General features: G+C 39.6%; 1 protein-coding gene across 4 annotated transcripts in view; it reads left to right on the forward strand.

Annotated features, from left to right (window-relative positions):
• MTUS1 (microtubule associated scaffold protein 1) overlaps positions 1-14979 on the forward strand; it is a 174338-nt gene that overhangs the window by 41464 nt on the left and 117895 nt on the right. For 3 of the 4 annotated variants that reach the window (XM_002923790.4, XM_019804415.2, XM_002923791.4), the window contains exon 2: positions 7947-10177. In XM_002923790.4, the coding sequence (XP_002923836.1) occupies positions 8090-10177 (2088 nt within the window). In that variant the 5' untranslated portion in view covers positions 7947-8089. Of the gene's footprint in view, positions 1-7946; positions 10178-14979 lie in introns of those variants that run through there. The other variant, XM_034647490.1, reaches the window with a different exon arrangement.

Consider the following 14979-nt stretch of genomic DNA (forward strand, 5'->3'; position numbering starts at 1 on the left):
AAAAAAAAAAAAGAATCTAATTCCAAGAAGCATATCTTACCAGGTTCTGTCAGGCTAAAGTGTTCTTGAAGCCTGGGTGGTGGTCTGATTGTTCTGGAAGCTGTAGGCCGGGGTGCTTCACAGGAAGGCTGTCTTTGCATGGTTTCTGAAGTTGTGCTAGTTCTCAGCCCCCCCATGTGTGAAGAGGACACAGGTGATCACAGAACAGTCTTTTCCCCTTCCCTTTGACCCCCAAATCACCACATTTTGAAAACAACCCAATCCCCTAATCCTGAAATAGTAATGAAGGGTAAATTACATTCTTAGAACGGAGTTGACCGCCGTGCTGCGCCATCTGGGCCCCTGCCTAGTGTCACACCTTCACTCTTGGACAAGAAGCCATTTTCAGGTTTCTGCCCCCAGAGCTAGTTCTCCTGCCTCTTGCTGTGGATGAACTTACATCTAAGCAACCCGACTCCTGAGGGAGATTGAGCTCTAATATTTAACAATCTAGTCAAGTGCTTCTTGGGAACACTTTGTCGTGTTGGGGTGTGATTGTGTGTGTATGTGCACACGTACACAGTGTTGCAATTCTTGAGTCCTTGGAAAAGCCACATGGATTTCAGCTTCTCCCATCCACCACTACCTTCTTGTCCTCAAATACAGAGTGGAATTTGGGTGACTTACTAGCCTAGCATTGCCTATAAGACCTATTATTAACAATTGAAAGCTGGGAGCATTCTAGTTTTCTAGGGCACACAGAAATCTACTTTGCTGTTTTAAAGCCATAAATACTGTGTTGACCACCAATGTCCTAAAGGATCTGTAAAGATGTTGTTGCCTAGAGTGTGGTTGTGTCTCTCACTGGTGCCTGCCTACCAGCTAGCTCTCTGCTGTCTTATTGGGCTCATGTGAAGCTTCTGCTGTCTGTCCCCACCTGCCAGGGGTAGTTCAAGGTATATCTGTGTGGCCTGCGCAAAAAGGCTGTCTGCTAAAAACCCGTGCTTGTGCCAAGGCCCACAAGGCTTTATTTTAGATGTGTAGCCCAGGCCTTGTTTCCTTCCAGTTATGGACTTATGCAGTCCTCCTCCTTCCATGGAAATGGCCCCTTACCTACGGACAGAGTTGCCATGAGCTGGAGTTTCCTACTCAGATCAAAAGGATGTATGGTCTTAAGCTTAAAGTTTCTTGCCCCGCCTGTGCTGTTTAAAACCATCATCCTCCCTGAAAAAGTGAGCTGGGTTGCAGGATAGAGGCTACAAACCGCCAGCGTTAAAAACATCTGACCTGTGCTTTGAACAAAAGTGCCATCTACCTTGCTCATAGCAGAAGCCCAGATTACTCCATGAGAGTTTTGCTCCTGCAGACATTACTCCTTGTTGATTTCACATGGTTTGTTGCCTCGTATAATAGATTTACAGTTTTGAGAGGGCCCAATAAAGAGTAACTCCTCTTGGGGCTGCCTGGGTGGCTCAGTCGGTTAAGTGTCTAACTTCGGCTCAGGTCGTGATCCCAGGGTCCTGGGGTCAAGCCCTGTGTGGGCCTCCCTGCTCATCAGGGGGTCTGCTTCTCCCTCTCCCTTGCCCCCCCCCCCCCCAACTCCCTCGCTAGCTTTTGCGTGCGTTCTCTCTCTCTCTCTGTCTTAAATAAAGATCTTTAAAAAAAAAAAAAACTAAACAAACTCCTTTTCAAGAGTGCTAATTAGGAGTGGCTGAAGTGGTTTTTAAAATATGTTCTCCAGAAATGGTTTGTGAAAAGCCACTGCCCCAAACTCCACATGCTTCCTTGGGCTGCTGCAGTTGCTGCAGCCACCGCAGTCCTGTCCTTTCTGGATGATTCTGTGGACTTCCCCTGTGATCCCACACCTGAAGGGTGAATGCCTGGCTCCCCAGGGCTCTGGCCTCCAGGACTGTGCTCTGGGGCTGCGGTCAGCACATGTTCAGGCTTGCCTGTTAACCTTTATGAGGAATATTTATGACTTTTTTTTTCCTTTCTGGTTATGAGCCATCGAGAGATAAGAGAAAGAGTAAGACACCTATTATTATGGATGAGATCGTAGATGAATTATAATTGCATATTCTATAATTATAGAATCTTAGGCATAATTATAGATGAATTGTAGATGAAAAGTAGCTTGATGGACAGGGCTATGTTCGAGACAGGCACTGAGCCATCACTGCAGAGCAGTGCTCCTTTCCACTGTGGGGACAGAGCCTGCTCCTGGGGCAGGAGAGTAGAGCTCGTGCTGTGTGGGTAGCAGGGTTGGGACTAGGGTCGGGTGAGGTGAGTGAGGCACTGGCCTCAAGTCGGGAGTGTAAGGGGTGCCAAGAAACCTTCAGGGATCAAGATATAATATTTAGCATATTATTATAAACTGAATTGAACAAATGTATATATATTATAATGAACTATATATAATATATATAATATATATATAATATATATAAATATATTTAAAACAACTTACAAGGTAAGGTTGGTATTCCTGACTTTCCCTTTGCCTCAGGCTCCAGTATGATTTAAATGGGCACTGTTACTGGTAGTCTTAAATTTAGTGCCAGAGATGAATGCCACTTACCTCACCCCAGTCCTGGGCAAGGACTGAATCCATTAATCACTTTATTTCTCCTGGGTGGAGTGAGTAAAAGGACAGAACAGGGCAGGAACGTTACACTAACTGAACTCCCTCCACATGTGGATTTAGAAGCAACTTTCTCCATGACTGTAAAACTTCCCGATTTCCTATGGGTGGGAATATTCACTCTCAGAGAGGAAAGGACAAAGCCTACATCAGGTTCAGGGGTAAGGAACGTCTATCCACAGTTAGGATAACAAGTTTCACAGTTGGACGTGGAGGTAGCTGGCTCGGACAGTCCACGAATTGTATTGATAGACTCCACTAGACAGGGGTTCTTTTCTCAAAGCTGTCTGCGACATCCTTGTGGCTCCACGGGTGGTCCGTGGACTGAGAGCTCCAGCATCACCAAGGAGATGGAGAGAAATGCAGAATCTGAAGCCCCAACCCAGACCTACTGAGTGTATCTGCACTTTTCACAAAAGGTCCAGTTGTATGTAACGTCCAACTCCGTGGTGACACTTCCATAGCCTTCGTTTTGAAATCCGTTAAGCCAACGCTAGCTAGCCTCCTGCTTAAATGGCTTCCCTGGAAATCCTTATGCTCTTAGGAAACCGACTACTTGGTGTGCTTTTTCTTGGTTCTGAGGGGTAAGATGTGCTTTACTAAATTCTGCTGGAGGAGATTGAGTTTGTCAAAAGGTAGGTTGCAGGAGCTAATTTAAGAATTCAAACTTAAACTGTGGAAAATGGTACTATGATGAGGTTTAGGGGTAAAACTTTTAGCACCTTGCATAGTTCGAACAGAAGGGAGAATTTATGAAGATGTCAGTAACACATGCTGATGATTTTTTGTTCGACTTCTTTATTTTTCACTTCAGAATAAAATAAAATCGGTAGCTCCGATATTGTACATATGCAATGTACAGTGTACTTTTCTGTTTTAAAATAAGTTCAAGACCAGGTAGACTCTGGGTTTTGAAGCCTAGAGAGCTTTAGTGGTATGATTTGTGATTTCATAGTAAGTTTAAGAAGAGCTGATATGATGCTATGATTTGAAAGCCGTAACTTATAGCTGTGTTTGTATTCAACTCTTATGACTGGTTTGCCGTATGTTGACAAATAAGGAGTAAAATTAAAGTTTTTTATGGCTATGAAGTACTGAAACTAGTTTTCACATGTGGCTTCTGGAAACCTTCTTTATTTCGTAATTACCATAGGAGGTAGCAAGTTTATCTGTACTAAATTCAAATGACCGGGTTAGACATTACAGGTAACAGGAAGACACAGAAGATACCTACTGATATATAAGCCTCTCCTGAGTTTATAGTTTAGTCAGCGAATAAGCACACAACTATTGTGTAACCTACTAGTAATGTAACCACCACGTGGGCTGAGTCATGTAGTTTGTCTTACAGCTGGTTTTCTCACTTGTAAAATGAGGATGTTTGAACTAGATCTTTAAAATATTTTCTAGTATTAATATAATGACAGTGAATTCAGTTGTAAGGACTTAATTTATAGAATTTCTTTTTAGGTATATCTGTTCAGTGTAATAACTGATGGAATTTCTACCTTTGGAGAATAAACATTCTTCTTACGCTAAGATTTAGAGAGTAATCTTATTTTTTCCGAAAGTGTTGAAATAGCTCGAATCTTACACTGGTAGTTGTTTTCAATGATCATTTCTTTTGGTACGGATTAATTTTTAATCTTACAAATCATTATAAAAATGTATATTTTGGTAAACTTTCTATTCAAGAGAAGCTAGTCTATCATGTTCTCAAATCTTATTACGTAGGGAATTTGTTCTCTCTCATCCAAAATGTTCTCTGAGAAAGATCTCTTTATTTTCCCAAATGGCATTCTTAAAAAGGAAACTTGATCATTCTACTTTGTTCTGGTAGATAATACTGCTGAAAGACAACTTGAGAGATTAACTCTTTAGGTGAGAATGATTTATTCCAACCTTTTTGCCTTTTTCTTTTTTAACTTTTGATTTTGCTTTAGTAAAAAATGTTGCCCAAATAGTAACTTTCAAGGTGTCACAAATGACATTGCAATTATAGACATAAAAAGACATTACTTTATGGGTCAGGTGAGATATCAAAGAACATGAGTCCAGCATGTAGTAGAAACTTAGGTACTGTTCTTTAAGTGAGAGAGGAATGAAATTGGCCATCAGACAAAATGGCTAACTTTCAACTTTTTTGATGAAATTCCTGAGGGAATCCTGGTCAACCCTTTCCTGACCATGGCTTTATCTTCATAGTGATGACTTGAAACTATTTTTTTCTTCGGTGAATGTTGATCTTCCAACTATTTCTGGAACTGATAATCTTAAGAGTTTTTTAGTATCCAAATCTTTGTATCACAAATTCTTTACTCTTAGCTACTAAGGTAGAAAACACTTCTGTAAACTTATTTCCTATTAAAACTCTCCTGAAGTACTCAATGCATTTTGTGTGTGTGTGTGTGTGTCTCTCCCCGGAGAGCTTTGCTCACCTAGTTTTTTTTTTTTTTGTGAATTAAAAAAAAAAAAATCACAAATCCAAGTATACTAAGCAGTCATGTGGAAGTTGGAATGGTTGATGGGTTCTTTACATTTTCCTTACTCTTCGTAAACTACTGACTTGTAAATCTAAAACATTTAAACTTTAGTGGAATTTCACAACCATTAGAAATATTTGTATACTATAATGACCTGGAAAAATACTTGAGAAAAGTGCTGAATAAAACACATGAACTTTAAAACTCAGGTCATATATTTACTATGCACATATGTCAATGCATATATATATATATATTATAAGGAATCCCCCCCTCCCCTTTCACCTAACAATTTGGCAAACTTTATCAGGAGCCTTTAAAAAAAATCATATTCTTGGTAATGCTTGTATTTCTGGGAAGTTTTTCCAAGGAAATAATCACAGGTAGTCAAAGATTGCAAAAAAAGTTTAGTGTTATTTATAAAGGAGAAAAACTGGGAAAAAAAAAACAAACCCTGAATATAGAATGTCTGTATCCCATTAAATATTTGTATTCTATTCACTTATTTAAAAAAAATTGAAATGCCTTCATATATGAACCATTTATTCTGTTTGTATCAGAGTTGTCCTTCTTCTTCTTTTTTTAAATAATTTTTTATGTACTTTGGAAGAAGGAGCTCAGGTAGTAAAACTCCTTAATTGAACCTAATGACTGTGTCTATGTAGACAAATGACGTCTGTGATTTCCATTAAAAGCTTCTGTTTACAGTGCTCGTGTTTTTTATACCAGAATCTCTTAAATGGATACTGACTTTCATGAAAAGGGACTGGTCTAACATATGTACTGCTTCTTGGAATTATATTCCACACACATAAGTCTAAAAAATGAATAAATATACTTCTTGATTTAAATATTTAGCTTGAACATATTTTATACCCCAGGATTAAAAGAAATTAATTTGTGTCTCAGCAAAACTTTTATTAAGGTGGTAGCCACACAACTATTCAGTGATTTGTTTATTGACTTAAGAACGATGGTAGAAGTGGTCCCTGGGTGACGCAGTTGGTTAAGCATCTGCCTTTGGCTCAGGTCGTGATCCCAGAATCCCGGATTTAAGCCCTAGTCAGGCTCCCTTCCTCTCTCTCTCTCTCAAATAAAATCTTAAAAACAAAAAACGATGGTGGAAAAACAATAAGTAATTGGTATTTTCCATCAGTTTATAAGTCATACAGTCCTTGTTTTAGGATTGAGTTTCCTTTTGTGTGTGTGTGTGTGTGTGTGTGTGTGTGTGTGTGTGTGTGTGCATACATGCATGCTATTGAGCTGAATATTGCAGCTCTTCTTTCTCCCTCCGGTAAAGGCTGTTTTCAGGATGCGTGGCCAGAAACACACAGAGCACTGTTAGCAAATATGCGGATCCTATCAGTTCTTCCATGGTTCCTATTCTCCCTGTTGTATTTAGGTCCCTGAAGTCTGATTACAGAGAGAGGATTACAAAATGGAAAAATGAGATCTTTTAATTCACAAATTTACAGGTAACAGAATGCCATTCCCACCGCCCCCCCCCGGCCCCACCGTGTATGTTTTATTTCTTTAGGATGGAACAGTGACCTCTGATTGACAGTTAATACCAGGATTAGAAAATCAATTCAAGTGAACATGTATTTCTGTGACTTATTTGCAGTCCTCTCTTGAGCACTTCAATTTGACCAAAAACATAATGAGCTTTTAGTTATTTGCAAAAATCCTTGATTTGAAAGCTTTCATGGGTTGTTTTCTGTGATTTTTTTTAAGTGTACAATTCAGTATTTTTCAGTACTATATTTATAGTATTGTGCAACCATCACCATAATCTTACAACATTTTCATGACTCTCAAAAGAAACACCATCCTAATTAGCCATCACTGCTCATTCCCTTCCCTCTTACCCTTTCTCAGCTCTAGAGAATCTAATCTACTTTGTAGATGTGGCTATTCTGGACATTTCATGTAAATATAATATATAATAGGTAGTCTTCTATGACAGGCTTTTTTCACTTAATATAATATTCTTCAGTTGTAATGCTGTATTCATGTTGGAGATGTATCAATTCTCCATCTTTTTCTCTTGCTGATTGTTTATTCTGTTGTGTGGGTATACAACATTTTGTTATTTATTTACCAGTTAATTGATACTGACTTCTACTTGGCTATTCTGACTAATGCTTCTATTAATCGTGTACTTTTGTACACGTGTTTGTGTGGGCATATGTTTTCATTTCTCTTTAGTAGGTACTTAAGCGTAGAAATCCTGTGTCATGCAGTTTAACATTTTTAGGGACTTCCAATAGAGTACCACTTTATTAAGAATCAACAACTTTTTTTACCCCCAACTTTGAAATGTTTGAGAAAGGGAATGAAAACAGGGCATTGGCATTTCTCTTTTCCCTAAATCTTCATTGATCTTCAGCTCACTTGTGTGTTTGGCAGGTCTGTCTGGTAATCAGTCTCCACGGAAGTAATAAGGGGCACTTCTGAAAATGAAAAAACATTATTACTAAGTATGTTGGAATAATAGGCATAAATTGGGACTGTCCTCAGCTAATTAGCACCAATGGTTAACCAACAAGAAGGAAAGGCTATTGTTAGATTGAGCTTCCTTTCCTTGTCTAACAAATAAGAATCAATGGGAATATGGAGGAGGTATCTCCGATGTGAAGTCAGTCACAGTCTCTGTCTTCTGCCCCATTCCCTCAAATGAAAAAGCTTCTTTGAAAGGAGGTGATACTTGAGCAAAAGATATCTTTACTCCTATCCACAGGTGTATGTTCCAAATATAAAAATAAAGTGATTGAAATTAATCAAGCAGTGACTTAGTAATTTTAATAATACTTACTTGAATTGGTCATTTTATTTTCTTCCAGAGAACAACAAATCATTACAACTTCAAAGCGTCTTAGGAATTTTCAGCTGTGCTAAAACTTAGGAGGACAATTTTTCCTTTCCTCTCATTTAAAAGGATTTAAAGAAGAAATAAAATGGCAGAGGTTTAAAGTTAATATTCAGGATGAATGATGATAATTCAGATGAGAAGACAGAAGATGAACTGCAGTCCTTATTTATCAGTGATAAAAATGGATACACATATGTACGCAGCCAAAAATCACCACATACTCAAAACTCTTCAACCAATAGTGTGAATTGGAATTCTGCCAAGCCAGATGACATGGTGGTTGATTATGAAACCAGCTCCGCTGTGGACATTGATGAAAATCTTGCTTTAACCCCTCAGTGTGTGGAAGTACTCGATCACCAGAAGTCTTCAAGTGAGTTGATTGGTAAGGAGGTGTTCGATATCCGTAAAGATTCCACACTTCAGTCTTGTGCACACGCTGTAAATACAGAGGAGCCCAAGTACCTGCCTAACAATTGTCATTCCCTAGAATCCTTTCAGGACCAGAGTGCTGAGACCTCTCTGCCTTTTGTGTGGAAACCCAACAATGACGATTTGCACTATCCAGACTACCCTACCACCTTGGATCTAAACCAAACATTTGACATGACAGGGGGTCATGTTAACTGTACCTTTATAACACATCATGCCGTTGAAAAGAGCCAGTCTTTGCATACCTCTGAAAATCTGCCAAGTGGCAGGAGGAGTGGAAATCCATCTTTATCCTATTCCATTCATACATCTTCCCATTCTGATAACATACACGTGAGAGAAACAAATTATGATCAAGACAGCTTTGAATCCCCGCAAGCCACAGCAGCAGAGGCTCAAGACACAACTTACACAGCATTTTCTGATGTGATGCAAACTGATATTGTTGTTCCAGATACTGGCATTCAGTGTCCATATTCTTCAGGACAGGTCACCAGTGACTACACAGATGGGTCACAGCAAAGACTAGTTAGAGAAAAAGAGATACAAGCTCAAACACCAGTTTCTGAGGGCATGGATGTTCCCAATGGGTCTGTATTACAAGAGCTCTTTTGTTTATCTAAAGATGAACCACATAGTGAGACACATTCACAGAGCTCATATGGGCAAAAGGAAGTGGGCCAAAATCTAAGAGAAACAGTGTCCAATTGTCTTATAGATGATGAATGCCCTTTACTGGTGCCAGCTTTTGATAAAAATGAAGCCCAAGTGCTGAACCCAGAACACGAAGTCACTGTGGCTGAAGACACACAAAATGCCTCTAATGAAAGGGATTTGGAAACCCAAAATCATACATTTGAATTGATACTGAGTAGCCCACCAGGACAAAAGATGGCTTCATCAGTTGAATTGAGTTGGGATGCAAATGATATGGTCATCAGCACAAATAACCCAGTTTGCATGTCAACGCCAGTCCTAGATTCCCCAAATGCAACCTTTTCTATTTCACCTACTGAAGCGACCAAGAAATGTAGTAAAGTGGAGAAGAGTCATCGAGAGCTTAGAAATTTACCAAACTTGAAGGGGGCACCTGTGAACACGTCTAAACCTAATCTAGGAAAATCGACAACTAAAGTGAATACCGCTATAGGCAGCAAAGTTAGAAAAACTGAAATTATAAGTTACCCAAGACCAAACTTCAAGAATGTCAAAGCAAAAGTTATGTCTAGACCAGTATTGCACTCCAAAGACCCTGCTTTATCAAAGGTCACACCCAGACCTCAGTTAACCAGTGCCTCATCACCCTCATCAGGGTCTTCCTCAAGACAGTTGACAGCTTTGAGCAAAACACCAAGGTCTGACTTGAATGCAGATACAAATGCAGAAATCCTAATTAACAAGACACATAAGCAGCAGTTTAATAAACTCATTATTAGCCAGGCTGTGCATGTTACAACTCATTCTAAAAATGCTTCACACAAGGTTCCAAGAACAACACCTGCCATGAAATCGAATCAGGAAGATGTTGACAAAGCAAGTTCTAATTCAGCATGTGAGACTGGGTCCGTGGCTACCTTTTTCCAGAAGATCAAAGACATACCCCCTGTTAAAATGGAAAGCACAGAATGTTTGGAAATAACCTATGCTTCCAGCATCAATAGGAATAGCCCTGAAAAGAAGGGTGAAAAAGAAAATGGGACACCTATGGAAAAACAAGAGCTAAAGAAGGAAATTATGAATGAGACCTTTGAATATGGTTCTCTGTTTTTGGTAAGTGAGATTTTTTGCTTGCTTCCGGGAAAGGTGGAGGAAGCTGAGAGATGTTATTAGCAATCGATTAACACAAAGAGTCAATAACATGGCAGACCTAGCTGTGCAGATTTGCTTTCAGGTGTTAATACATTATTCAGTAATTCTTTGTCTTGTAAGTTGCATACGTTAGAGTGTTAATTGGTTACAATACAGAAAAACTGCATATGGGGGGAAAATCAAATGCAGTATTTAATTGCGTACCAGGGTTCCTTTTAATAAGGAAAAAGAACAAGTTGCTTTAATATTGTGGTGTCATAAGTTATTTGAAGTTAAATATCTGATTATATTTTACACTTACCAAAAAAAAAAAAAGGGGAGAAGGGTTTGTTTATGAACTTTAAAATGTTTTGGGCCACATTTAAGAAAGGGCCGGGCCAGGGAGAGCTGGTAAACAGTATCAACATAAAAATAACTCCTTCTCTTCTGGAGGAAGCTGCTCTGGGAAGTGGAGCCCAGTCCTGTGAAAAGAGGGGTTGGAGATGCTGCCTCTGATCAGCTAACGTGAATTTGGTCAAATGGTCTTTGACACCCAGAGGTGAAAGGGTTGGCCTAGTGGATGTCTGAGGTCTCTTGCAGCCCTAACCTATTGATTCCTGATGTTAAAATAAACAAACCCCTTTTATTCACGTACAGTGAAAAAGCAGTCTGTTGTCTGTAACATCTGTCACATATTTGACGTGTGTGGGGGGGGAGGAAGAAACTAGATAGTTCCATTTAAGCAAGAAATTCACATGCAGTTTAAAGATTGTTTTTCTTTAAACATACCTATATTGTTGTCAATAGCACGAAGACAGACCATTCTTGGGCTTTGTGTCCTTGTCCCTGATTCTTGCAGTAGGGACCTGACATGTACTTCTGGCCCCACATAACACTTTCCTTGGGCGTCTGTCCTCTGGGCCAGAAATGGAGCTGGGCACCAGGTAGGAAGGCAGATGTGAGACATCTGGGTTCTCTGTGGAGGGCTCATGTCTGAGGGGAAAGAAGCACGTAGGGTGGAGTGAAGGGTTGAAGGGCTGTTTTAGAAGCGTTTTTAGGGTGTGTTAGGCAATTGTTAGATCCTTTTAAGAGAAAAGTTAGGAAAGACTGGATATTCCTGAGCTTTTATCAGTTTAGAGATGTTTTGGCATTTCTAACTCTTTGGAGGGAACAGTGATACCCCACGATGATGTCTAAACTAATGCCATTGTCTCTTTCAAAACTCGGATTTTATTTTTAAGTTCTTTTCAAGTCAAATGTAGGGAACTTGTTTTATATCATTTATAATTTGATGTTTTGCCAAATGAAATTATAACCTCTGCTAATTCTAATCAACATTCTTAGTTTGGTGTTTATAGATCTACATAAATATAACACATATATTCCTCCTTGATTTACGGGAGGCTTTCATCATGTATCAATGTCTAACTACCAGGAAAACGAGCATAAGGTTTCTCTAAAAAAACATTTGCCATAAATATAAATCGGTTGTATAATTTTGAAGTTAAAAGCATTTGTGTGTGTTGAGTAAATATTAGGCTTTTGTTCTTCACACGGGAGACATAAAGCTGTTTTTCGGGCTCGTGTTGAAGCCAGGTGATAGACTCATCGAGTTGAAATGAATCCCATCCCAGGACATCTTGGGGAAGGAAGCACTTTTCATTTCTGGAATCTTGCTTAGGATTCCCATATTTTCAGCACAGACAGTAATCGAATGTTACTAAAAACAAAACAAAACAAAAAAACACTTGGTTCTTTACCCACGTCTTTTTTTTTTTTTTTAAGATTTTATTTATTTATTCGACAGAGATAGAGACAGCCAGCGAGAGAGGGAACACAAGCAGGGGGAGTGGGAGAGGAAGAAGCAGGCTCCCAGTGGAAGAGCCTGACGTGGGGCTCGATCCCATAGCGCTGGGATCATGCCCTGAGCCGAAGGCAGATGCTTAACCGCTGTGCCACCCAGGCGCCCCTTTACCCACGTCTTAAATGCATTTCCCTCCAATAGCACTGGTTCACCTCTTACACATTTTCACGTATCTTGCAGAAGGGACAGGGCCAACCATTGCAGACCACAGGCTCTGTGCTTACTGTGGAGAGCTGAGTGAGTGAACATTTGCTTCATGCTGACTCAGACTCCCATTTCTTGGTCACTTAAGCAGTACCTAAACGTTCTAAATCTGCCCCGGATCTGTGATGAGACAATACTGGAGGGATATTAATTTTCATTGTGCCCTGTTGGTCTGGGGCTAAATTAGGCCTTGAGTTTATGGAATTCTTTTTTTTTTTTTTAAAGATTTATTTATTTATTTATTTATTTTAGAGCAAGAGCATGTGCTCATGTGAGTGGGGGGAGGGACATAGGGAGAGGAAGAGAGAATCTCAAGGAGACTGTCCGTGGAGGCTGCAGCCCCACGTTTGGCTGGATCTCCGTTCATGACCTGAGGCAATGTCAAGAATCAGACACTTGGGGCGCCTGGGTGGCTCAGTCGTTAAGCGTCTGCTGTTAGCTCAGGGTGTGATCCCAGAGTCCTGGGATCGAGCCCCACATCAGGCTCCTCTGCTGGGAGCCTGCTTCTTCCTCTCCCATTCCCCCTGACTGTGTTCCCTCTCTCGCTGGCTGTCTTTCTGTCAAATAAATAAATAAAATCTTAAAAAAAAAAAAAAAGAATCAGACACTTAACCGACTGAGTTACCCAGGTGCCCCTGAGTTTACTGAATTCTTAAGTTGCCCACAATCTTACAGTTGTTGGGTCAGGGTTTATCCGAAATTTCAGAAAGGTTCTTATTTGGAGGAAGGAATCTGATTTTAATTTGATGCAAGTTGAGTGAAGCTACCTGTTACAGAGGTTCTGTGTTGGCGATGGTGTCTTAGGTAAAGGGACGGTGAATCACCTTGATGCCCGCTCTGGACCACTTTGCTGAGGTTTCGTATGTATATGTCATTAAGTTTTTCCTGCAATATCCCGGTGCTATATACATTGTCATTCACTCTGTCCAGTAACAGCATGCCAGTTGTTAGCCACATTTAAAGGCTTCAGATAGGCTACTTAAAACACACACAGCTGGGAAGTAGGAAAACAGAGATTCAAACCAAGGGCTCCTGACCGGAATCCTGGCCCTTTCTGCTTCATCCACCACAGGCTTTCAAAATTTTGCAGAATGTTGGCTTGAAAGGCAGAGTAAATCTGATTTAACCAGCTTACAAAAGTAAATCTGTAACAAAAGTGTGGTTTACTTTTTAAAAGATTTTCTCTGAGGGCTTACCTTAACCAGCTTTGGGGTAGAGGTAGATTTTGTAGTTTGTGTATTAATCACATGCTTTTTCTGGGCAATTTGGTATGGTTCTCTTAGGATATTGCCTTATCATGTTTTTTTAAGTAACCCTGTAAATACTTTAAGTTTTTATTTTAATTCCAGTATGGCTAATACATGTTATATTAATTTCAGGTGTACAGTATAGCGACTCAACAGCTCTATACATTACTCAGGGCTCATCATGATAAGTGGACTCTTAATCCCCTTCACCTATTTCACCCATCCCCCACCTCCCCTCTGGTAACCATCTGTTTGTTCTCTATAGTTAAGCGTCTGTTTTTTGGTATGTCTCTCTCTCTCTTTTTTCCCCCCTTTGCTTTTTGTTTTGTTTCTTAACTTCCACATGTGAATGAAATCATATGGTATTTGTCTTTCCCTGACTGACTTATTTCACTTAGCATTATACTCTCTAGCTCCATCCATGTCATTGCAAATGGCAGGATCTCATTCTTTTTATGGCTGAGTAATATTACATTGTATATATACCACTTCTTCTTTATCCATTCATCTGTTGATGGACACTTGGGCTTCCTCCTTACTTTGGCTATTGTAGATAGTGCTGCAGTAAACATAGGGATGCATCTGTCTCTTTAAATTAGTGTTTTTGCATTTTTTGGGGGTAAATATCCAATAGTAAGATTACTGGATCATAGGGTAGTTCCGTTTTTAACTTTTTTGAGGAACCTCCATGCTGTTTCCAGAGTGGTTGTACCAGTTGGCATTCCCACCAACAGAGCACGACGGTTCCTTTTTCTCCACATCCTTGCCAGCGCTTCTTATTTCTTGTGTTGTTGATTGCAGCCATTGTGACAGGTGTGAGGTGATATCTCATTGTGGTTTTGATTTGCATTTCCCTGATGATGAGAGATGTTGAGCATCTTTGCATGGGTCTGTTGGCCATCTGGGTGTTTGTGGAGAATGTCTGTTCATGTCTGCCCATTTTTTAGTTGGATTATTGGTTTTTTGGGTGTTGAGTCGTATCAGTTCTTTATATATTTTGGATACTAACCCTTTATCAGATATGTCATATGCAAATATCCTCCCATTCTGTAGGTTGCCTTTTAGTTGTGTTGATTGATTTCTTTGCTGTGCAGAAGCTTTTTATTTTGATGTAGACCCAATGGTTTGTTTTTGCTTTTATTTCCCTTGGTTTAGGAGACATATCTAGAAAAATATCGCTACTGCTGATGTCAGAGACCTTTCTGCCTCTGCCCTCTTCTAGACTTTTTATGGTTTCATGTCTCATATCTAGGTCTTTAATCCATTTTGAGTTCATTTTTTGTGTATGGTGAAATATTCTTTCCTCCTTTGTTAAAGATTAATCGCCTGTAATTGTGGGTTTATTTCTGGGCTCTTTATTTTATTGATCACAGTGTGTCTATTTTATGCCGGTACCATACTGCTTTCATCACTACAGCTTTGTAATATAACTTGAAGTCTGGAACTGTGATACCGCCAGTTTTGTTTTT

The sequence above is a fragment of the Ailuropoda melanoleuca genome, chromosome 18 (genome assembly GCF_002007445.2).
Source record: "Ailuropoda melanoleuca isolate Jingjing chromosome 18, ASM200744v2, whole genome shotgun sequence".
Lineage (NCBI taxonomy): Eukaryota > Metazoa > Chordata > Mammalia > Carnivora > Ursidae > Ailuropoda > Ailuropoda melanoleuca.